We start from the raw sequence: 23,035 nt of genomic DNA, 5'->3' as shown, positions 1-23,035 counted from the left end.
TTTGCGCTCTCTAATTTGGCATTGGTTGCCTTGTTATTGAGCATTGCTAGTGAGCTTAGTTGGCTTTGTGCTTTTGCTTACTAGCATGTGTAGGAGCTTCCTTGTTGCTTAAAGTACTAGAGGCATAGGTTTGTGTGACCTTACTCCTAGCATTGGTTAGGTGAGCTCTAGCTAGCCCGGCACCTTTGTTGCTTGATTAGTATCTTTGGAAGGTGCTAGAGAACATAGATAGAGGGGTGTAGTCTTGGCTAGACCGATAGTTATAATTCCGCACTTGTTTCGGTTAGCCGACGCGATTAATTTTAGAAAAGACTATTCACCCCCCTCTAGTCCGCCATCTCGACCCTTCAGTGGGCTATGGGCTCCAATGAGTCACTTGGCACACCATCTGACTGTGTTGAGAGCTCACTGAAGACTGAGGCTACTGAGATCCTAAACAGTGGCAAGACTGTGACTCCTGAGGCTACCAAGAGTGAGGGAGGAGTTGGTAACAAGAGGAAGAGATCCATGCTGGCAGAAGAGGATGTTGTTCTGTTCACTGGCATGGCAGAGGCAGTGAAGGATGTTGCTGATGCTATTAGGTCGACCAAGGTTGAGGATTTCCACCCTGAGCTGTATGGTGCTGTTATGTTTGTGCCATGCTTCACTAAAGAAGCACTGATGTGTGCTTATGGCCATCTGCTGGACAACAAGGCCTTGGGTTCAGCTTTTGTCAAGATGTCTGACTCCCACCATGTGCTGTGGCTAAGGACCTACTTGGCCAAGCACTACTACATGTGAAGGCTTCACAACTTGGGGTTGATCCTTTTGTGTAGTGCCTGCATTATCATGATGGTCTTCTGATGCAGTACCTGTCCCTGTGCAGTGGTGGCCTCTTTTGTGCATACCTAACTACAGTTGGTGGATGTGTAGTGAGTTGACCTTCTCTTTTATGCAGTTGATCTGAGCCTGCATAGCTTACTTACTAACACTAACATATAGTTAGTGTCTTAGATAACCCTGCACCTACAACCTAGATCAACCTAGTGGTGGCAATCTGACCATGAGTCCATTGTCGATGATGTGAACCTTGTGGTTCTGAACTTGATATGGGCACCAGCTTGTGTCTGTGATTTGCACAATTTTATTCTGAGCACTTGCCTTATTGCCTATGATGTTTGTTTTCTTATATCTGAGCATATGTCCATTGCCTATGATGCTTTATGACTGAACTGAGCACTTGTCCATTGCCTATAATATTTTTGGATTGATCTGAGCACATGTTCATTGCCTGTGATGTTTTTTGATTGATCTGAGCACATGTCCATTGCCTGTGATGTTATTATGATTAATCTGAGCACATGTCCATTACATGTGATGTTTTTTTGATTGATCTGAGAACATGTACAGCTATGGCTTGGTATGTTGTTCATGTTGGGAAGGAGCCTGGGGTCTACTCCAGCTGGGCCGAAGCACATGCTCAAGTAGATGGTTTCAAGAGAAACTACTACAAAAAATACAAAACAAGAAATGAACCTTTGCTAGCTTTCTATGGTGATCAACCTGAAAATCCACCTCTCCTCCAACCTGTCAGTGCACCTCTACTAGAAAATGATAGAAATGACAACTTTTGTTTGTGCCACAGTTCATTTATATTTGTAATAACAGTAGTTATTGCCTTGCTAGTATGTTTTTTCATTTGAAAATTGATGTAATATCTGATATCAACTAGTGGGTGGTAATGTTACCACTACATGTAAGAGGTGACTACAACTTGTTGTATGTAGCCAACCAAACAATGATCCATGCATGGGTTTTTTAAATATGTAAACATTTGCATGCAACCAAACACTGTCTCAGCCCAGCCTAGTTCCACAGATACATGTAATCAAACAACTTTTGTTGCATGCATCTGGCCTCGACAAATGCAGCCTGGCTGCTTAAACATGTCCTAACGAAGCTGCTTCTGATGGTCCAGTATGCCTGAAAAGAAGGCCCAATTATAGCATCGACTAACGAGCTAGGACCGATTCGATCCATGTTAAGCCAAACCTACAATATTAAGAGGGTGTTTGGTTTCTACAGGAAAATTTTAGTCCCTGTCCCATCGGATGTTTAGACACATGCATGAAGTATTAAATATAGACGAAAAAAATAACTAATTGCACAGATTGTGGCTAATTTGTGAGACGAATTTTTTAAGCCTAATTAGTCCATGTTTTGACAATGTGGTGCTACAGTAAATATGTGCTAATGGCGAATTAATTAGGCTTAATAAATTCGTCTCGTAAATTAGTCTTCATCTATGTAATTAATTTTATAATTAACTCATATTTAGTTTTCCTAAATAACATCCGAACGTCCAATGTGACATGAACTAAAATTTAGTCCATGGAACCAAACACCCCCTAAGTTATATGGACTAGAATGGACACCGAAATTCAAACTGGGGATGTAGCTCAGATGGTAGAGCGCTCGCTTAGCATGCGAGAGGTACGGGGATCGATACCCCGCATCTCCATAATTTTTCCGTTTGGTCCTTTTTCTTTGTAAATATATATTATGTATGCTTTTTTGGCTGGCTCATGCACTCCTTCTGACTTTTAGTTTTGTTTCTCTGTTTTTGTTCACTCCTCTGCTCTATCCGAACAATTTCCAAAGCGCTTCTTTCGATGTGCTTCTGCTTTACATTTCCGTGTTCATTCACTCCTCAGGTCCTAATCCTCCTATCCGAACATTTTCCAATGCGCCTCTCTTGTTTCAACCACACGTCGCTCTCTTCGGGTTCGGGCCTGGGCGCCCTGCAGGCTCTCGTTCGCTCGTCCATGCGGTATCGACGAAAAAGCGTGAGTACACGCGAGTTGACGAACGCTCGTCCATGCGGTATCTTGTGCGCTCTGAAGAGATACCCATACGCATACTGCCACCGTATCTACATCCGTATCGTATATTCTATCTTGTACGTACCAGTGCGGTGCGTCCTCCAGCACGCATCGCACATTCCCGCTAGCGCCATCCGTCGCAGCCTGCACGGGCAGCGCATACGCGAATAGGTGATAGGCCCGTCGGCGCACGCCACGGACGGCGGCTGGTGGGTCGCGTCGGCGTCGCGGCACATCCCACCGTCCCGATCCCGACCCATACACCGGATGCTCCTACCGGATAGAGAAAGGAGTGCAGCCGCGGGCGTCCCGTCCCGCCACAGTTGCCACCCACTGACCCCCGCCGCGGCCACGCCACGCGAGTACCCGAGCTCCCGAACCCGACGCAGAGAAACGGGAACAGTTCGCGACCAGACCCACCGCGGACGCGGAGTGCGCAACGGCACAGCAGCCGAGCGCCCGAGCGCCGCATTCCACAGTCACCGGCCACCACCACCACAGGGGTCCACCGTCCACAGTATACCGCCGCAGTCGCACAGCAACTGAGGGGAGCCGCCAGCGGCCCCGACAGCCCGCACTCGGCACCACCACCCCACCCCACCCTCCCCTTCCCGCGCGAGCGGCGAGCGGCGAGCGGCGATGGGGTCCGGCATGTCGTCGAGCATGGCGCTAGCGCTAGCGGGGTTCTGCTTCAGCGTGCTCTTCATCGTCTTCGTCTGCACGCGCCTCGCCTGCGCGCTCCTCCGCCGCCGCGGGGCCCGCTCCCACCGCGCCGCCCCCGCGCTCCCGCAGCACTACGCCCACGACTACTACGCCGACCCCGACCCGTTCCCGTTCCACGTCGCCCGCCACCACCACCACCACGCCGCGGCGGAAGCCTCCCCGGGCCTCGATCCCGCCGCCGTCGCCGCCTTCCCTGCCCGCGCCTACAACGCCGCAGCACGCTCCTCGCCTGAAGACGACGACGATTCCCAGTAAGTCCTCCTCTCCTTCCCTTCCCTTCCCTTCGGTTGGTTCCATTCCACTGTGCCGATTGCGATTCGCCCACCTCCCTCCCTCCCACGCTCTGGGTCGGCGGGCGGGCGATTCCAATCTGTGCCTGCACGCCACCCGCTCCGCTGTCGCGTCCCGTGCAACGCAAGCTTCGAATCCAACCCACCGCGCTCCTGCTTTCGCGTGCGGTTCGGTGGAGTTGCCGTTGCTGGGGGCACAACAACACCAAGTGGAAGCCTGCTATTGCTTGCCGGCGCACGATAGGCTAGTTCGCCGGTCGCCACTAGGGACTACGATGGAGGGGATTGCAGTCGCAGGCTCGCCCGATCGCGCACGTTTCTGCCGGCAGGATTCGTTGCTGGTTTGTGGATCGGGATGCCGCAACTAGCGTAGCTGCGAGGCCGGCCGGCCCTCGGAGGAGTGGGGGGAGGAGGGCCGGGCCCCACCGCCGGGGATCTGACAGTGCTGTTCGCTTGAACGTATCAGCCGGCTTATCAGGTAGAATCTACCGTATTTTTCTCACAACAAATCAGCTTCGGCCGGCTTATCAGCCAGCTTTAATACCAGCCGAACAGGCCCTAGGAGGATATCATTGTCCTGTTCGTTTGGTGTTCTCTCAGAGAATACAGGTCTAGAGGATAATCACTTATGTCAAGCTCTTGCTATTCTGGGCGCCAGGCTAGGTTCTTATTGTAGTTGTTTTCAATGAAAAGTTGGTTGGAGACTGTATATGGTAGTATAGGCTAATACAACTTCTACAGGGTCCTAGTCGTATGCAAATGATGCGGACACCTCGAGCTAATTTCATAATTCAATGTTATATGGAAAGGAACTTATGGAGAAATCATGATTAAAATGTACTTGCCTTTTGCTAATGCCAGCATATTGCCTGAATCTCTACTGGTGCACTGTGCTAGGTGTTTACCCGCCAACATCTTCGATCTTGCCCTTTGCCAGTGTTCCTGAAAAATCATAATATCCTTTTGCCTAGCCTGTGTTTGCTTAATGTTACTGACAGATCATGAAGCCCTTTGCCAAGCCTGTGCTTGCTTAGTGTTACTAAGACATCATGAAGCCCTTTGCCAACCCTGTGTTTGCTTAGTATTACTGAACAATCATGAAGCCCTTTGCCAGCCCTATGCTAGGTTAGTGTTACTGAGACATCATGAAGCCCTTTGCCTTTGTTTGATTAGTTTTTCTCGAGCTTTTTTTTTATTGGGCGATTAGTGTTACTGAGAAATCATAAAGCCCTTTGCCATGCCTGTTCTTGCTTTGGTGTTACTGAGAAATCATGAAGCGCCACCCCAGTAGGACTGTAGGAGGCCTTTTGGTACTGGAAAGGTTGCTATTGAGGAATTTATTACATTGTCAGTACCATATAAGTTTTTTTTGAGGAATACTACCATATTAGTTGTCCTTGAAGATTTTGGTGCATCCTCCTTGAGGATTTCGGTGCCTACATAGAGAAATTGGTGGGATTGTTTAGTACCAGTGCCTTGCCTATTGTGCTCTGCTGGTGCTGGACATCGACAATTGAATCATTTAAGTCCCTCATCTTGCATCGTTACTGGACAGTGGACAGCTAAGACCACTTGATCAATCACATCAGTATGGGGGTATGGATGTGTAATTGGTCCCTGAAGATGATAGAGACGAATGATGAAACATTGTTATCAGGTAGTCTAACCTCACCTGTGCTTGATGAAAGGGAAACAGGGACCGGGTTAACAAGTCCTCTGGCTGAATGGGAAGCAGTTGCTATCTGTTCTTGATTGATTGAAACATGAACATCAAACATAAATTTGAAGATTTTGTCATGGTAAGGAGTAGATGTTTCATCCCAATAGTTCTCAGGCTAGTGCCTCATTTCTCATTTAGTCCGCACAAATTGACTATCACATTTGCATCTTTAGTTTCTTATAGCTATAATACTGAATTTACATGAACAACAAACCATCAATTGACGTGGGCAGCAAACCATCCGATGGTAGGTGAAAATGGTGACACCCTGTTGTTTGACATATCTAATTTCAGTAACTCTTCTTATTGAGATTCCTTTTTTCTTTTAATATTTTTAGCCATTGCCTGTTTTTGTGGCCCTGGAACTGAACCATCTTTGTTCGTATTGGCAGGTGCATCATTTGTCTTTCAGAATACGAAGAGAAAGATATGCTACGCATTCTGCCTTACTGCAGCCATAATTTCCACATGGCCTGTATCGATTTGTGGCTGGAGCAGAACTCGACCTGCCCGGTCTGTAGAATCTCACTGCTTGTGCTTGATGACCCTGGAAGCGAACACACTGCACCTCCTCCTCCTCCTCCACCTCCTCTATCCAGCATAGTGATAAGCCCCCCAAGCTCTCCTGAATCGTCGAGATCAGATCCATGTCGCTGCCTGTTTGTCAGCAGTGGGCACTCATCAAGGGCATCAGAGGCACCTCCTAGACATGAGCCCGACCAGGAGAATCAGGTTGTATCTGGTCCATCAGTGGATGATGGGGCTAACAGCTTGCCGTTGTCTGAAGTTAACCCTCCTCCTGAAAATAACAGCCAGACAGTAAGAAAGCAGGTGGACAGATCTACCCAGCTAGGACCCTGCAAATAGCAGCTGCCTTGGCGCCTCTGCTCTGCTCTGCAGTCCCCGCAGGGTGAACAAGTACGTGTTAAAACGAGAAACATGCACACTGGTGGTGGATGGCTGTTGCTGTTGTAGGTTAGATTTGAGGGGTTTCGCGTAGATACGGGAAATCAATTCAGGTTTGTTGTTGGAAAGAAAAACAAACTTTATTCATTCAGTATTCATGGTAAAAAAAAAACAGCACACCGTGGTATATGGGATATGTATACCACAAGAGAGATGACAGCAGCAGTGCATTTGCAAAAGGCTAGTACCTGTTGTTGGCATCAACAAATAGGATAGAGGATTAATTCCATACTTCCATGTGATGAGAGCATTTGAAAATGACGTGGTTTTGTGTACTGGAGAGTCATTTGAAAATGGGGCGGGGCGATGCTAGGGATTAAGGGGGTGTTTGGATCCGGTTACTAAAATTTAGGACGTGTCAAATGAGGGTGTCGTATGAGGTGTTCGAATAGTAATAAAAAAACAAATCACATAATCCATCAGGACTCTACGAGATGATTTTTTTAAGCCTAATCAATCTGTCATTAGCACATATTTACTGTAGCAACGTATTGTTAAATCATGGTCTAATTAGGCTTAAAAGATTCATCTCGTAAATTAGTCGTAAACTGTATAATTAGTCTATATTTAATACTTTATGCATGTGTTCAACATATTCGATGGGACAGTGATTAAAATTTAAGAGAAGCCAAACACCCACTAACTGATGGCTGATGCAGGTGTCTTATTCAGGTACGCATGTAAAAATTCTTCTTGAACAGCAGGCATGATCAGTTGCCATCTTGTCAGCTTGTAACTGGGAATGCTAGCACAGTTCTATTCATGTACATCTGCTGTAGGCTGTAGTACCATGTGGTCTGAATCCAATGTTCTGTTTTTGTCGAGCAGGGCGGCGACGCCCAATCGCTCTCTGAACCTGAGATTATCTGACAGATCGCGATCAACATTCCATCTGATACTGGTAACTGGTGTGGTGGTATATAGTAGCACGCTGCACGCACAGTGATGAAGAATTCTGATCAGGAGATCAGATCAGTATGATGAAATCTCTCATGGGAAGCAAGCAAACCCCAATCCTGGAGGGGCGTGCAGCAGAAGAGGGAGGCGAGGGCAGCATGCATATGGCTGCCCACCCACCGTCGTACGCACATGTCGGTTGGTCCAATCAAATGATGACTCATCCCAGATCTAACCGCGTCAGCGTGTCCTAAACCAGCAGCACTCTTGCTTTAGTGAATTTGGTGAGCGTGTCCTAAACCAGCAGCACTCCAGCAGCGTGTCCTAAACCAGCAGCACTATTTTATGCACCAGTCTTTTAACCCTTGCCCGTGCACTGACACAAGTTGGTGAGCGAATTTGATGGCATATACGTATTATTTATATATATACAACTCATTAAAATAGTGTGCTTGTTTTTTTTATTTTCTTACCCAGTACCATATAGCTACTAAGTAATCAATATGTGGTTGTGATATATTTTAGTGAATTATCAATTAGTCCATCTGCATTTCATCTCCATTCATAATCATCCGTATGTGTTTTCAAACATGTGCTTGAGTTATGTTAGCACTTGTTGCACCCAACTACGGATTTCGGCTTCCCAATTTCGAAATAATTGAAGCTTGTATGATAAATTATTTCGTCTGCATGTTCGGTTGACCCTTGTGCTTGTTATACCTCTTATTACGGTGCCGAGGACGTCAAATCTTCTCAATCCATCTATGTTTGTCCTAAGTCAAAATTTTCTACTATCAATATGTAAAAAGTTTATGTAGATCGACATCAAAGGTTCACTATGAAAAGTAGTTATTGGTTACCAAAATTTAAATAATTTGACTCAGAAAAACCTAGACAACATTATATTTGTAATATGAGGAAGTATCTAAGGTATAGGTGTAATAATATACTTTCTGAGATCCATTTTGGAATGATCACAATATGTATATATTTAGGGGCTACTTTTATATAATTTTTTCATGATAGCAAAGATGGGTAAGTTTTGAAGGAAAATAATGTACCGTTAATGATGATGAAAGTCTACCGAATTCAAGGAGCGGGTGTATATCTGTTTATGTTTTTTGAGAATTTTTAAGATTTATCACTTTTCTTTCCATGTGTCCCGTAACATAGTAGCCTCCAATTACTAACAGGCTGTTTGGTTTGCCGGATCAAGTCGCCCTTTGTTTTGTGACGTACAGTTGATTCTCAAAGTTAAGGTTGCGTTTGGCATGGCTGTCAAGAGCTCCGGCTCCTCTTCCCATTCAGTGTAGTGCCGTGTTGGTACTGTAGCAATAAGCCGTTTCGTTTCCTACGACAAAAAAAAAAAAAAACTAGAAAGAGGAGGAGCCATGATTTATAGCTTCGCTGGCTCCTTACTACAGTGTCACTACAGTATATACAGTGAGGGAGCCGGAGCTGCGAAAAGCTGTGCCAAACCGCCCATAAACTGCAATGGTAACCACACAGGACCGCTTGGTGCCGGAGGAAACCACTCCGCGCCTCAATCCAAACAAGTTAGTAGGGTTGGATTTAGGTTCAGATAGCTACGGAGTCAGTCCGTCGTCCGTGATGCAATGTAAACATGCTCTAAGTAGCTCCAAATCGGTAACAGTAAGATTCTCCGCTCCGCGAAAGCACGTCGTGTTTAATTTACTGTGCCAAAATGATTCAGTCGACTAGGAATAACAAGGTGTTTAAATCAAACGAGTAAAGTATAGGATGTCACGTTGAGTTGTCGTATGAGAGTGTTCGGATAGTAATATTAAAATAAATTACAGAAGTTCTCAGTAATCTACAAGACGAATTTATTAAGCCTAATTAATCCATCATTAGAAATGTTTACTATATCATCACATTGTTAAATCATGAGCTAATTAGGTTTGAAAAATTCGTATTACAAATTAGTCGTAATTTGTTATTTTTTAGTCTATATTTAATACTTCGTGCATATAATGTGATAGGAATAGGAAGTAAACTTTAGGGGAACGCCTAAGCTCAGCAGTGATCCCTGTCGGTGCCGCAGCACGCAGCGCACTAGCTTAAATTGGTCAGCACCATCATGTCGCCACGCCACGATCCATCGCAGCACTGACACCCCCAACATACTCCTCTCCTCTGCAAATAAAGCCACTGGGGGCAGTGAGTGAGTGTGAGGAGACCTTTGAGGGCTTTCGGCGCCGGCCATGGGGGAGGTGAAGCACCTGTGCCTGGTGAAGTTCAAGGAGGGCGTCGTGGTGGAGGATGTGCTCAAAGGCATGACCGACCTCGTGGCTGGGATGGACATGGTGAAATCTTTCGAGTGGTACACATCCATTCATGAGCTGTTGTTACCTTTCCACTTTCTTCTTCCGCTTTTTTGAAGCTGAATGTATATGCATTGAACTTTTTCTGGTTAAAGTTTACATACGCCGCATGATGAAAATTAGTAACAGTAACACATGGTAAGTATGAATGGGTTAAGCAGGATTTTGTTCAGTCAGTCATTCAGTTAGCAAACATGTGTCCACCCAACTTCTTCAGAGAATAGCTATCATGCTCTGCTGACTGATTTGCCATGCATGCCCGGCCGGCCAGTATCACGAGCTAGCGTCTCACTTTGCTAATAGAAGGGAGATGAGAGACTGCAATGTGTTCTGTTCATCGCCCTGCACTCTCTCCATGCATCTCCATGAACGAATGAATATCCTCCACTGGTTGCAGGGGCCAGGACGTGCTGAACCAGGAGATGCTGACGCAGGGCTTCACCCACGTCTTCTCGCTGACATTCGCCTCCGCCGACGACCTGGCCACCTACATGGGCCACGACAGGCACGCCGCGTTCGCCGCCACCTTCATGGCCGCGCTCGACAAGGTGGTCGTCATCGACTTCCCCGTCGTCGTCGCCAAGCCGCTGCCGCCGCCATGATCTGCTGCTCGCACATGCACGCGGGCATGGGCATCTGTCGGCCATTGTACGGCGCCCTTTCAGGTAGCAGCAGATCCGCTTGTGTCTGCAGCGCTGGTGGTGTACTATTGCTTACTGTACGTACTTAGTAGTATTTATTTATTGTTCGTTCTGCTCTATCTAGTACTCGTAGTATCTATATATGTCCCCGGTTAGTGCATGCATGGTGTAGTAGCTGTAAGCCTGTAACTCTGCAAGGCAGATATCTGCACCGTGCACTCTCCGTTCAAGTACCTATTGTTTGGTTATCTTTGGAATAAATTTCGGTCACCTTTCTGGTAGCAAATATATCAGCTACTGGCTGCTTGTAATCTATCTCTCTTTTCGGTGTTTATGATGGATTGACAGATTCCTAATCGACTTTTAATTTGTTACTGGCAAGTGGCAAGAGCAGAGCAGGTGTGGCCATTACCCCAAGTTGGTTAGGTTACTACACTAGTTATAACTCTACTCGTACTGTCGTCCTACATTGCCAACACTGGTACTAATAAACAGTAACAAGTCAGTGCATTCCTGTGAAGGCATTCACGCTGGCATTTATGCTCTCTCGTCCTCTGTTCCACCCGTTGGTTTTGGCAAGTGATTAAACAACAGCAGATTTCTCATCAGAGTTTTGAGATTTCAGAACGAAAAAACCCTGATCTCCCTAATTAGATTAGATGATGGCCATCGTACCAGCTGCGAGGTAGACTTGTCACTGTCATCATACATGCAATCCACTAATCGTTCGTCATTGCATAGCTCAGGATTCAGTACAATGAGAGTACAATCTATGCATATCATGGGCGATGATCTGAACCTGATAGTTACTCATGAGTTATTATCCCATTGAACCATTCTTGAAATGCATGATAGGGACATGTGTGCAGTGCAGTGCAGCCAATAAGATCAGCTACTTGTAGACTTGAAACAGAGTGATCAAATGGAAGACTGAACACGTCGCTTTCTGCTTCTGAAGAGCAGGAGCAGCTCAGCCCACCCTAACACACATACAGTCGTCTACATCCTGCCCAGGTCACCACCATTCATCAGTCTATAATATTATATATACACACTGCATAATCTGAAAGCAATCGACAATAAACAAATCGTGAAAGCAACGCTGCATTTGGACATCTCAAACTCCAAATCAAGGCACAGCTAGCTTACAAACCAGGATGAACTTGTCCAGATTCCATGGCCGAGGCTGGCGGCGTGCCGTGCCGGAACCATCACCTCAAGGCTGAATCCCCAGCCCAGATACTACTGCTGTGTGATCAGATGCATTTTCAAGAATGTATAGTTTGCACACTGTTGTAGCATAGCAGGTGAACTGAAGAAACAGATACAGAGCCACAGAGGGAAATAAAAGGAGATAGGAAAAGGCACAGAGAAAGAAGTGGAGGTTTTGTCCTAGTGTGGCAACATGGTTGCTTGGCAAATAGAGTAAACAGACACGATGATGCTCACATGATGGGTGGGTGATAGCGTCACCAGTATCTTTCGTCTCATATTCTATTTGCCAATTTGGCGTGGAGTAGATAGAGGAGCAAAAATCCAGGGAGACAAACAAAAACCCAGAGAGTTGCAGTGCAGCAGAATCTAATCTAAGACACCTTCGCTCTCCCGTGAGAAGCAGCAGCAAAGTGAAGCTCTCACGGGAGTAGAAGCTGGGAATGGATTCCATTCCACCTATGTTGCATGCCGGGACAGCTTGGGACCAACGCAACACCACCAAGCACATTGCGTTTACACCCTCCCCCTCTTCAGGCAGTGTGAATACTGAGGGAGAGAGTCATGTGGCAATAAATTTCGACAGGGACATCGCTAAGCAGCTGCAGAAAATTGCATGATCAAAGAGCAGCATGCAGGGAACGGATGATGTTTATTGAAAGAGAGCCATTGGCAATGATACGATAGGCTGCAAATATCTGTAAACATGTGGTGGATCTCAGGAATCGGTACTTGACAACTGGAGCACAAGCGTGCCATAAAAGAATAGCCGTGCAAGCAATGTGCAGGAATGTACATGCATATGCAGATATGCACTGCACTGCTAGGAAGCAGTTGTATCACTGTTACTGCTGCATTGCATAGAAACAGGGACGAGCAGAAGATACGGAAGCAAACTTCAATTTCTGATTTCTAAGTGTACAACAAGCAGCAACCTGCTGAATCAAGACACACTCTATGATACTAGTATTGTATAGTTTTTGTTTTTCTGTTAAACTGTACGAGTACACAGCTAAAATTATCCATAAAGAAAAAGAAAAAGAGAAGCAAACCAAAAGAAGGAAGAAGATGATCCAAGCAACAACACAAAGCAATCTCTTCTCTCCTCTCATCTTTGTGTACCACATTCGATTGTACACTGTCAACATCAACCATTCCCATTCCCTTGTTGGATTGGATTGGCCTGTTTTGTTTTGGTTTTCCAAAGTCAAAAGGCAGCTAAGTTCAAGCAGCATGTCGAATTGAAGCAGCAGTGAGCGAGCATTTCGATTTTGACCTCACGATGACGAGAAAAATTCAAGGCGGCGTCTTGAATGTCTGGACGAGGAGCGCGAAGGCCGGCGCCTGGGCCTCCTCCTGGAGCCAGAGCCTGTTCTCGAGCGCGGTCCTGGCGCGGAGCATGACGACGGCGCGCCCGGGCGGGTCGCGGAACCACCAGCCGTGGAGGTCCCAGAGGACGTCGACGGGCGCGCCGTCCACGAACATCGTCTGGTTGCCCCGGAAGTTCCAGCGAAGGCGGCGCTCGTGCACGGCGCGCTTGCCGTCCACGCTGACCCAGAGCTCCTCCTCCCCCTCCTTCCCGCCCCTGGTCGAGCAGCAGCAGCCCACGGTGACCTCGTGCTCCGGCGCGCCCTCCGCGAAGCGGACCCTTGCGGCGTGCACCGCGGTGGCGGCGGTCGCCGCGGCCACGACGACGCGCGCCACGGGGAGGATGGACCGCGCCTTGGGGATCTGGCCCTCGAACTTGGCCTTGACGAACTCGGACGCCAGGTCGCCGACGGCCAGCACCACCTCGGCGTCGGCCACGGCGACGACGTAGAACCCGGAGACCGGCTCCGGGGACGCGCCGCCCGCGGCGGCGTACCTGGCGGCGGTGAGGTCCCAGAAGAGCGCGAGCGCGGGGTGGGACGAGGTGGAGGGGAGGGAGCGGGTGCCCTTGCGGCGGCGGAGGAGGATGGCGGGGGACGACGCGGTGGGCCCGGCGAAGGAGAGCGTCGGGGGACGGAGCGGGGTGTGGGACCAGGTGAGGCGGAGGAGGAGCGGCGGCGAGGTCGGCGATTGCGGGGTGGCGCGGTAGGAGACGGCGACCGAGAGCGTGGAGGGGGAGGAGGAGGAGGAGGAGGACGAGGAGGTGGTGGTGGTGGAGGTGGCCATGAGGGTGGAGGACGGCGTGGTGCAGGCGACGCGGACCGCGCCGTCGGAAACGCAAGAGGCGAGGTCCCGTATGGAGGACGGGAGCAGGAGGCTGGACGCGCTCACCATTCCTCCGCTCTCCCTCCCGATCTGCGGCGCGGTGCGGGGACGGGGAAGTGAAGGGAGCCGGGGATCGGAGGGCACGCAACGTAAGGCCGGCGTGCGCTGCGTGGGAGGGGAGGGGAGGGGTGGGGACTGGGGGCGTTATGAGCTGCTGAGCCGGCGGGGTGGCGTGGCGGGCGGAGGCGACTGATAACTGCCGGAGCGGGAGCGGGAGCGGGGGCCGAGCCAAGGATGATGCTGATGGATGCTTCCGCTGTAAGGCTGGGTGGGCAATGCCGGACACTGATAACAGCACAGAACGCATGTTTCCACGAGCACTGCGCAGGGCGCCAAACCAAAACCAAAACCGAACCGATCGATTGCGTTGCGTGTCTGTGCTGCCTGTGTGCCGTCCGCTGAGCGCTCACATGTCCGGGCCGGCTCCTTCGTTGACATCGCCCAGACCGGCCAACTGCAACTGGCTCACTCGCTTCTGACCCTGATGCAAACCCATGGGCGGGGCGCCGACCATGCAGACCATGCACGAATCATCTAAAAATGCTCTCTGCTCCCGTTTCGACCTGCAGCGCGATGATGAGCAAAAGAGACGGCCGGGTACCCGTAGCCCGTACCCACCGTACTTCCTCTCCAGCCTCCTCCCGCCTAGTACGCTTCAGCTCAGCTCATCCATCAGCGCGCGCGCACGTACGTCAGTGCCATCGATCCCCAACCACCCAAGCAAAGATCTCGCAAGCAAATCCGGCGGACTGCAACGGCGACATTGTCACTGCGCGCTTTACGTGCCGCAGCTCGTCAGAGGCGAGCGTTAACGCCTCCCAATAATTCAGGGTTAAGAAAACGGATGAACAATTAATTCTGTCATATATGGAGGTGAAGGATTAGAAACCACGCAAAGCTAGGGTTCAATTTTTGTCTCCTGCCCCGTGTCAGTAGTGCGTGTCTCCGTGTTGTTCCTGATCGACTGCGCGCGGCACGGTGGTGTCGTGCGTGTCGTCGTCGCTGTCCTGAGATGAATTCAGCTGGTTTTCATTAAGCTGCTCTATGCATGTTTGCAGCGCGTGTCTATTTTGAATTATTGCAAAACTCTCTAGAGAGAGCAGAGAGCACACGTGCCACACGAAACGTGTCGGCGTGCACTACCCCAAATTTGGACATCACTGTCGGTTCGAAAACCCACTTCACTGCCAGATTTTGAACCGACAGTGGCATATCGACAGTGATGAGGAGTTGACATCACTGTCAGTCCTTAAAAACCGACACTAATCTACAGGAAACAGTGTCGGTTCCTGGCTCCATCCGGCAGTGTCCAGTTGAACAACACTGCCGGTTTGTAGAGCCAACCGACAGTAACGGTTGCTTCAAGAGTGTCGGTTCTTGGCTCAAGCCAGTAGTATTGAGCAAGCCTATACTGTCGGTTCATGAATCAAACTAGCAGTGTTGTGATAAATATCAGTGTCGGTTCATGGATCAAACCGACAGTGTTCTCGTAACTATCAGTATCGGTTATTGGTTTAAGCCGGCAGTGTTGAGCAAGCCAACACTATCGGTTCATGGTTCAAACCGACAGTGTTGTAGTAAATATCAGTGTCGGTTCATGGATCAAACCGGTAGTGTTCTCATAACTATCAGTGTCGGTTCATGGTTCAAGCCGGCAGTGTTGAGCAAGCCAACACTGTCGGTTTCCTTCTAACCGGCAGTGATGGTTACGACAACACTGCCAATTTATTGCTAACCGGCGGTTGTGGGGGATATACCCCCGGGTACCACAAGATGGTACATGGGCCGCACCATCCGAGGTGGCCCGGCCCGTAAGATCAAGGCGTGCACAGCAAGATTACAAGTTGTACTAGATATTGTAATAGTACCAAATATGATACTTTACTTGTAACCCTCTTCCTCCAGACTATATAAGGAGAGGCAGGGGTCCCCCTCAGGGAGGACAATCCATCTAGACCTCAATCAATACAGAGTAATGAGACACATGACGTAGGTATTACGCCAACACGACGGTCGAACCTATATAAATCTTGTGTCTTGTGCCTCTGTAACCATCTGGTCTTTATTACACGCACCGTCTACTGACAATCTACCATCATGGGCATACCCCTAGATGGACTGCCGGCCATATTTCGTCGATAGTGGCGCGCCAGGTAGGGGACCCCTTTAGGGGTTGTGCGTGCTGATCTTCCGGCGAATCAGATGGCGATTTTCTCATCAACATCGTCCGCGGCGACACGACGTGACCTCGTGGCAACTTGCTTCGGCTGATGCGTCATCGACTGGGAACAAGTCGACTACAACTCTGTGTTCATCTCTGACACACTTCCGTGAGTTTTGGTCTAGCATCGAACTAGATCAAAGTCCGACGATCAAGACATACAAGCATCGGCGTCGCGTCAAGCAAGCACGACCACGACCACGTTCATGATCCATCAGATGGCTAGCTGCTGCATGCACGCGTACACCCACATACATATGCAAGTCAGATTTAATTCATCAAAGATATTTGATCCAAGATATTTGATTGGCTGGTGCATATACGCATGCATCCATGGAGAGATTCTCCATCAGTGCTGATCAGGCGATGCCTTGACTTCACATAAGCTAAGTCAATTATTTAATCTTCAAATTAATATTCTACGATATACGTGTCTAGATATCTACATGTGCGTATGATTATTTTGTCAGGACTCCGACTGCACTTGCGGTCATCACACGACAAGATCCAATCAAGCCACACTGCATGCCTACATGCATGATGCCCTGGTGTCCGATAGCCTCAAGAGTGAAGACTCGATCAATAGAAGACGTGCATGATCTAGGGAAGCCATGCAAAAGCCAACAACATATGTAGCTTGTATATACGTATATACATCTACATGGAAGGAAGCGGCCGTCCGACCACGCCGATCCATCAAGCAAACCATCCGAGCTGTCTGGCAAGTCTCGACGAGCCTTCAAGTGAGCTGACCGAGCCGTCTAGCGAGCCACCTCGACCACCAGACCACGTCGACCACGTCCCGAGCAGCTCCGCCGAGCTCCGACCACCCAGACCACGTCGACCACGTCTCGAGCGGCTCCGCCGAGCTTCGACCACCTCGACCACCAGACCACGTCGACCACGTCCCGAGCGGCTCCGCCGAGCTCCGACCACCCAGACCACATCGGCCACGTCCCGAGCGGCTCCGCCAAGCTCCGACCACCCAGACCACGTCGACCACGTCCCGAGCGGCTCCGCCGAGCTCCGACCACCCAGACCACGTCGACCACGTCCCGAGCGGCTCCGCCGAGCTCCGACCACCTAGACCACGTCGACCATGTCCCGAGCGGCTCTGCCGAGCTCCGACCACCCAGACCACGTCGACCATGTCCTGAGCGGCTCCGTCGAGCTCCGACCACCTAGACCACGTCGACCACGTCCCGAGCGGCTCCGCCGATCTCCGACCACCTCGACCACCAGATCACGTCCCGAGCGGCTCCGCCGAGCTCCGACCACCTCAACCACCAGACCACGTCGACCATGTCCCGAGCGGCTCTGCTGAGCTCTGACCACCTCGACCACCAGACCACGTCGCAATGATGATCGCCACGAAGAATGGCGCTATGACAACCGCGACCACCGTCACAACAGGTCGAAAAGTACGAGGATCGGACAACTTTATCGCCATCGACCAGATTTCTATCCAAAGACAAGTACACTTCTAATATTTATATTTAATATAATTTTCATTACGACATTTCTCCACAATGTCCTTGTCATGATTATTCTTCAAATAACGTTTGTCCATGTATACCATCTTAAAGATAACATACAGCTATACTTAATGCAAATCCTCGACCAGTCATGTTGACGCTCGATGCCTCTAGAAAAGGCCCTGTCTCTGGCTCCTCCCTACACGTGCACGAGCGTCTGCCCTCTGCGTTATGGGTGGTCGGCAGCGGCTCCTTAGCGACGCTTTGTTCTTTCTACACGTGCACGGGCTCCGTGCCCCGCGTTATGGTTAACAGGCTAGCTAGGGCTGGAGACTCAGCTACATACTAACTGGTCGGACAATTTATATTAAGTATAAACACAAACTTCACATTAACACTGATGTTTACAAAGCACCAACTGCTTTATCATATCATGCTCATTTACAAGTGACTGCTGAGCGTTATTTCTTCACCGCTGATTTTTTTCTCCATAATTTATTATTTTGTACATCATGTACTACCATTCTACATATTTATAGCTATGCTCGGGGTCTTCGTCGCTCGCTTCTCGACCTACGCCCGGGGATTGCCTCGATCACTCTCCGACCACAGCTCAGGGACTTCATCGCTCGCTTCTTGACCTACGCTCGGGGACTGCCTCGATCACTCTCCGACCACAGCTCGAGGATTTCGTCGCTCGCTCCTCGACCTGTGCTCGGGGACTGCCTCAACCACTCTTCGACCACGGCTTGGGGACTTTGCGTCTCGACTACATGCGACTGGCGACTCGCATACAGTTGGGATATTTTTTCTCACTTAGACCTTGCTACAAGGCTCATACCTTGCCTTTCAGCAAGCTCGAGGACTACATCGGTACGATGCACCTGCCGGTGCATCTCGTATCGCCTATACGATGATTGGATTCTCAACTTAACTGGGAATTCTTTTTAGACCCTGGCACCACGTGCCTACGTCACCTACTACCAGGCTCGGGGACTAAGTGGGCACACTTCACCTTGCGATGAATGTGCTTGTTTTTCGACCACTACGCCTCTGATGATCAAAGATGCTACGCTTCAAGACACCCTTACGTTTCTTCACAAAAACCCAAGTGGGCACACTTCTCAGGACAGAAATCTTTTTTCTTTCTTCTTAAGAGCACCATACATTCTTCGGACAACCTACTTCTCCGGCGACAACGGTGGTCGGAGATGTCAAGAACTCAAGCCTTACTGTTCGGAGAAGGTTAAAATGGCGTGTCGCATCAGAATACATGGCGCTCGGGGACTAGCTGTGGGGGATATACCCTCGGGTACCACAAGATGGTACATGGGGCGCACCATCCGAGGTGGCCCGGCCCGTAAGATCAAGGCGTGCACAGCAAGATTACAAGTTATACTAGATATTGTAATAGTACCAAATAGAATACTTTACTTGTAACCCTCCTCCTCCAGACTATATAAGGAGAGGCAGGGGTCCCCCTCAGGGAGGACAATCCATCTAGACCTCAATCAATACAGAATAATGAGATACAGGACGTAGGTATTACACCAACACGGCGACCGAACCTGTATAAATCTTGTGTCTTGTGCCTCTGTAACCATCTGGTTCCTGATTACACGCACCGTCTACCGACAATCTACCATCATGGGCATACCCCTAGATGGACTGCCGACCATATTTCATCGACAGCGGTGATGGCCTGTTCATATTTTATTGTTTTATAATTTATTTTAATTTATATTTTTTCGTGGAATCGGGTTTCGCTTTATATACGCTACATAGATGATAGGTCCATCAATATTAAACATTACAAATGTTACGATTACAATTCAAATGTTCTTATCCACATCTCGATCCCTCAAAATAAAAAAGAAATATTCTTGGACTTCACACATGCTTCTTGGACCTCCTACAATAATCAGGTGAGCCGCTCTAGGCCATACTGGTCCTTGTACCTCACGGATTGTGCAATGGAAAATACTCCATCTTTTTCCAATACCTCGGCTAAGATGAATTTTACCAGCTCTGATTGTAGTGCGACGATCTCCATGTCTAGCAGCCTTTCGTGCTTAAATTTCTTACGCTGTCGTTCAAAAAAGATGATATCCAAAGAGGAACAATAAATTATTTTGTTGAATTATTAACAGACATAAATGAAATAGAGATTATACATACCAACTTATCGGCTTCTTCCGATTTCCCGCCGATGTAGCGAAGCATTGCCCACATTACATAAAACCCGCATTCATTGTTTCCAACCGGCTGCGATAGGTACTTCCCCTCCATTTCGACAACCTTGAATGGGACCGCCGTCCCACCGATATGTCTTCTTCGGACACTGAGCAACATTAAAAGAAGAAACATTAGAAAGCAGTATGTGTGACTAGAAAATAATAGTTATTAGGATCGCTTACTAATTCAGCACTCCCACCAGTGCATCCAGATGATGAAATGGTTTTTTCTTTGAGTCCCACACCTCGATCAGATTTTTGGCAAGATTGACACAAATAAAGACAAAATGATTGCTGCAATCACAGAATCCTAATTATCGAATAATCTTAACGAAAAAAGAAGCATAAAATTAAAAGCCAAAAACACATACTCGTAGTTGTAGGCTAGAAGTATGTGGGTTTTCTTCTTCATCGTGAATTTGTCGAAAATAGCAATCAATCTCTGTTTTAGGTCTTCCACGTCACATCCATAGAGGCCTAGACATGTCCTCTCATTGACTCGCAAGGGGTCCAAGAAGCCTATGTAATCCTATTTGCTTTTTACAATGCAAAATTTTGATATACACCTACATAAAATCATGGGAAGTGCTCAAAAGTTAACAATTTATCTCGAGAGAGTAGTTAATTGTAATATCAAGCGTGTAGAGTACTTATATAGTCCACAACGTCAACATTTGAACATCGAGATCGTGTTTCTGGTATAGCTGGAATAAGCACTCCCACTCGACATTGAACTTCTCTTCTTCGGGATAATGGAAAACATATGGCGAACGGATAATAACCTCAAAACCAAAGTCGTCCATCTCTGTTGCTAGAGCCATGTAATATTCATGCAACTGGCGCATATATGTTGTCAGATTTTTATACTCGTCATCGGGAACCAAAAGATTGCCCCTTTTATACTTCATTGCCGGTGTTCCCATCCCTTGTACATCATAATAGATGTTCGCGGCCTCTTCCATGGTTAATCCTGGGTTGTCTTCGACGTACTTCTGTATGTTCCTTAAATCTTTATTGTGTATTTCTTCATCTCTTGTTCTAGCGTATTTATTCTGTGTTTGCCTTTCGAATTCGGACTTCAACATATACGAAGGTAGTGAGGCACAGAGATTGAAGAAACTAACACAATCTTCCTTCGAGATGTGTGCTGTAAATTTTTCTTTCATCAAGGTGGTAATGCTGCCACTGAACGGCCTTTTTCTTTTCTGTTGGTCCACTTTGGGAGCATTAGCAAATGAATCCAATGACCTTTTCTATGACTGCGAGGATGTCCTTAATCTTGTTTTGGGCTGAGGTGGAGGAGGAGGATGATGATGAGAATTCTGTTTTCCCAGCACTGATGAAGATGGAGGAGGAGGGGGAGGAGAAGGAGGAGGAGTCTCTTTTCTCAGGGCTGATGAAGATGGAGTCGGACGAGGAGGAATAGAAGGAGACCTCTGTCTTCTTAGGGGTGATGGCTCCGGATGAGGAGGGGAGTGATCTCTGTTGGGAGATGGTGAGTGATCATCGGGGGTGGGCGAAGACTCACAGTCGTCCTCATCATCAGAGGACAATTGATGGTCAAGCTTAATGAAGCGCTTGCGCCAGGCCACTTGAGAGCCCTTGTTTTGACCAAGTTTTGGCCTGTCTTCCGCTACAGGGTACTCAATGGGTATCTTGTTAAACTTCTTATCAAGTATTCTGTCAATGGTGGCACGAGCGTACCCTAGTGGAATTGGGCGGCCATTAATTGTCCCGTCTCCTACAGGCCTAGGCCATGGCCAAGTGCCACCTTGTCCTTTGTCCATTCTTGACGGATGTACAACCTGACATTGACGGGTTCAGTGATGTCGTCCACCGGATGAGGCTAGATTCGCCTCTTCTTCATCGAGCGGGGTCGATCCGCAGCTGCTGCGACCCCTAAACTATGGGCTAAAGGCACTAGGAGTAGGTTTTGTGGTACTATCTGACCCCTTGGACAGCAAAATTTGCTCGACTCGCTGCTTCAACGGTCAGCCTCAATCCGTGCTTCCATTCTATCCTTCCTATCTCTTTTAGTCTCCTCAAATACTCTGCCTCATGTTCCGCTCTACCCCTCGAGCGGCTCCGGTAAGTGTTAGATTCTTGGGGGAATGCTAGTTTCCAAGGAACAACACCGGTTCCTCTAGTGCGACCAGGGTGCTCCTTGGTTCCGAGTGCTTGGGTGAGCACGTCTTTCTCCCTATTAGAAGTGTGAGTCCCTTGCCTCACCTCCTTAGTTACCTGGAGATCCTCTGGATGAGTTCGCTCATGGGTTGATTTGAGGAGCTAAAGCTCCCAGTCCTCGGCGTGCCATACATTTCTCCCCATACAGTATAATACCGATCTGGGCTCCCAATCGGCGGTCTCAACCTGAACGCCTTCCTCAGCAAGGCGATCCATCTTTTGAAGTTCTGCTTCAAATTCTGGCATCTTTTTGGCGTAGCCACGAGAGCCGAGATGATGAGGATTCGTCGCTTTCTGCGAATTCTCCTTATTCTTCCTGCTCAGTTCTAAGTACTCCTCGGATAACCTGTATTCCTTGAAATCCTGCCAGAAGTCCTTCTGCTTGCTAAACTGTCCACCATCGAAATCTGGCTCTTTATTTTGGAGGACAAAATTCTTGTACAATGTCCCCTTGAAATTCTTGAAGCATGTCCCCATGATTTCTTTAGCTTTTTTCTTGACTAACTCCCTGTCATACTCGGCTGGGAAAGTGAAATACTCTAGGATCTTGACATCCCATATGTAATCCTTCTCGCTTTCGGGAACCCTCCACCGGTCATCATCTTTCCCAATCCACTTCCTGTACTTAATCGGGATGAAGTCCCTAACAAGTAACCCGAGGATAGTCTTGTATTTGGTCAAAGCTATAGGTGGTGAGAGTGGATCCCCGAATTCATCGAACTCAGTAATGTGCCAGTGTGCATTCCTACCAACAGGAATCTTTGACACGCCTCGCTTGGATCTGGCCTTCCTGCTACCCGAACCCTCTGGCTCCTCGGCCGGCGGAGGCTCCTGCTAGAGACACTAAGTAAGCTATGACCCTCTCAATTGATTAGCGTGTGTGGCTACATAGTGACATGATACCAAAGTTACCTAGCCATCTTGGTCATTTTGACCCAGATCGAGCAGGCCGGACGGGGTCCATGGCTGCTCGTTCTCACGACCTAATTGACACCATCACCGTTTGTTGGATC

General features: G+C 48.5%; 3 protein-coding genes and 1 non-coding gene across 6 annotated transcripts; 3 read left to right on the top strand and 1 right to left on the bottom strand.

The window, feature by feature from the left end:
* The first annotated feature begins 2,427 nt into the window (after positions 1-2,427).
* TRNAA-AGC (transfer RNA alanine (anticodon AGC)) lies at positions 2,428-2,500 on the top strand. The gene has a single exon. It is a non-coding gene; the product is annotated as a tRNA-Ala (tRNA).
* Positions 2,501-3,271: 771 nt separating this feature from the next.
* Positions 3,272-7,921, top strand: LOC136508559 (RING-H2 finger protein ATL80-like). The gene is made up of 2 exons (XM_066503261.1): positions 3,272-3,835; positions 5,987-7,921. The coding sequence occupies exons 1-2, from the start codon at positions 3,501-3,503 to the stop codon at positions 6,459-6,461; spliced, it is 810 nt and encodes a 269-aa protein (XP_066359358.1). The 5' UTR covers positions 3,272-3,500; the 3' UTR covers positions 6,462-7,921.
* A 1,642-nt stretch (positions 7,922-9,563) lies between these two features.
* Positions 9,564-10,749, top strand: LOC136509211 (stress-response A/B barrel domain-containing protein At5g22580-like). The gene is made up of 2 exons (XM_066504034.1): positions 9,564-9,801; positions 10,200-10,749. The coding sequence occupies exons 1-2, from the start codon at positions 9,683-9,685 to the stop codon at positions 10,402-10,404; spliced, it is 324 nt and encodes a 107-aa protein (XP_066360131.1). The 5' UTR covers positions 9,564-9,682; the 3' UTR covers positions 10,405-10,749.
* Positions 10,750-11,421: 672 nt separating this feature from the next.
* Positions 11,422-14,105, bottom strand: LOC136508904 (uncharacterized). 3 transcript variants are annotated; one of them, XM_066503684.1, is made up of 2 exons: positions 12,932-14,105; positions 11,422-11,449 (listed from the first exon to the last, which is right to left on the bottom strand). In XM_066503684.1, the coding sequence occupies exon 1, from the start codon at positions 13,915-13,917 to the stop codon at positions 12,952-12,954; it is 966 nt and encodes a 321-aa protein (XP_066359781.1). In that variant the 5' UTR covers positions 13,918-14,105; the 3' UTR covers positions 11,422-11,449; positions 12,932-12,951. The 3 variants fall into 3 exon arrangements, with proteins under 3 accessions (XP_066359781.1, XP_066359780.1, XP_066359779.1); XM_066503683.1 differs by lacking the exon at positions 11,422-11,449 and adding an exon at positions 12,512-12,838; XM_066503682.1 differs by lacking the exon at positions 11,422-11,449 and adding an exon at positions 12,513-12,755 and having other exon boundaries at positions 12,932-14,103.
* Between the last annotated feature and the right edge of the window lie 8,930 nt (positions 14,106-23,035).

This window comes from Miscanthus floridulus, chromosome 15, assembly GCF_019320115.1.
Source record: "Miscanthus floridulus cultivar M001 chromosome 15, ASM1932011v1, whole genome shotgun sequence".
NCBI classification, from domain to species: Eukaryota; Viridiplantae; Streptophyta; class Magnoliopsida; order Poales; family Poaceae; genus Miscanthus; species Miscanthus floridulus.
The sequence above is the reverse complement of the archived record's forward strand: the minus strand, read 5'-3'. Positions and strand labels throughout refer to the sequence as shown.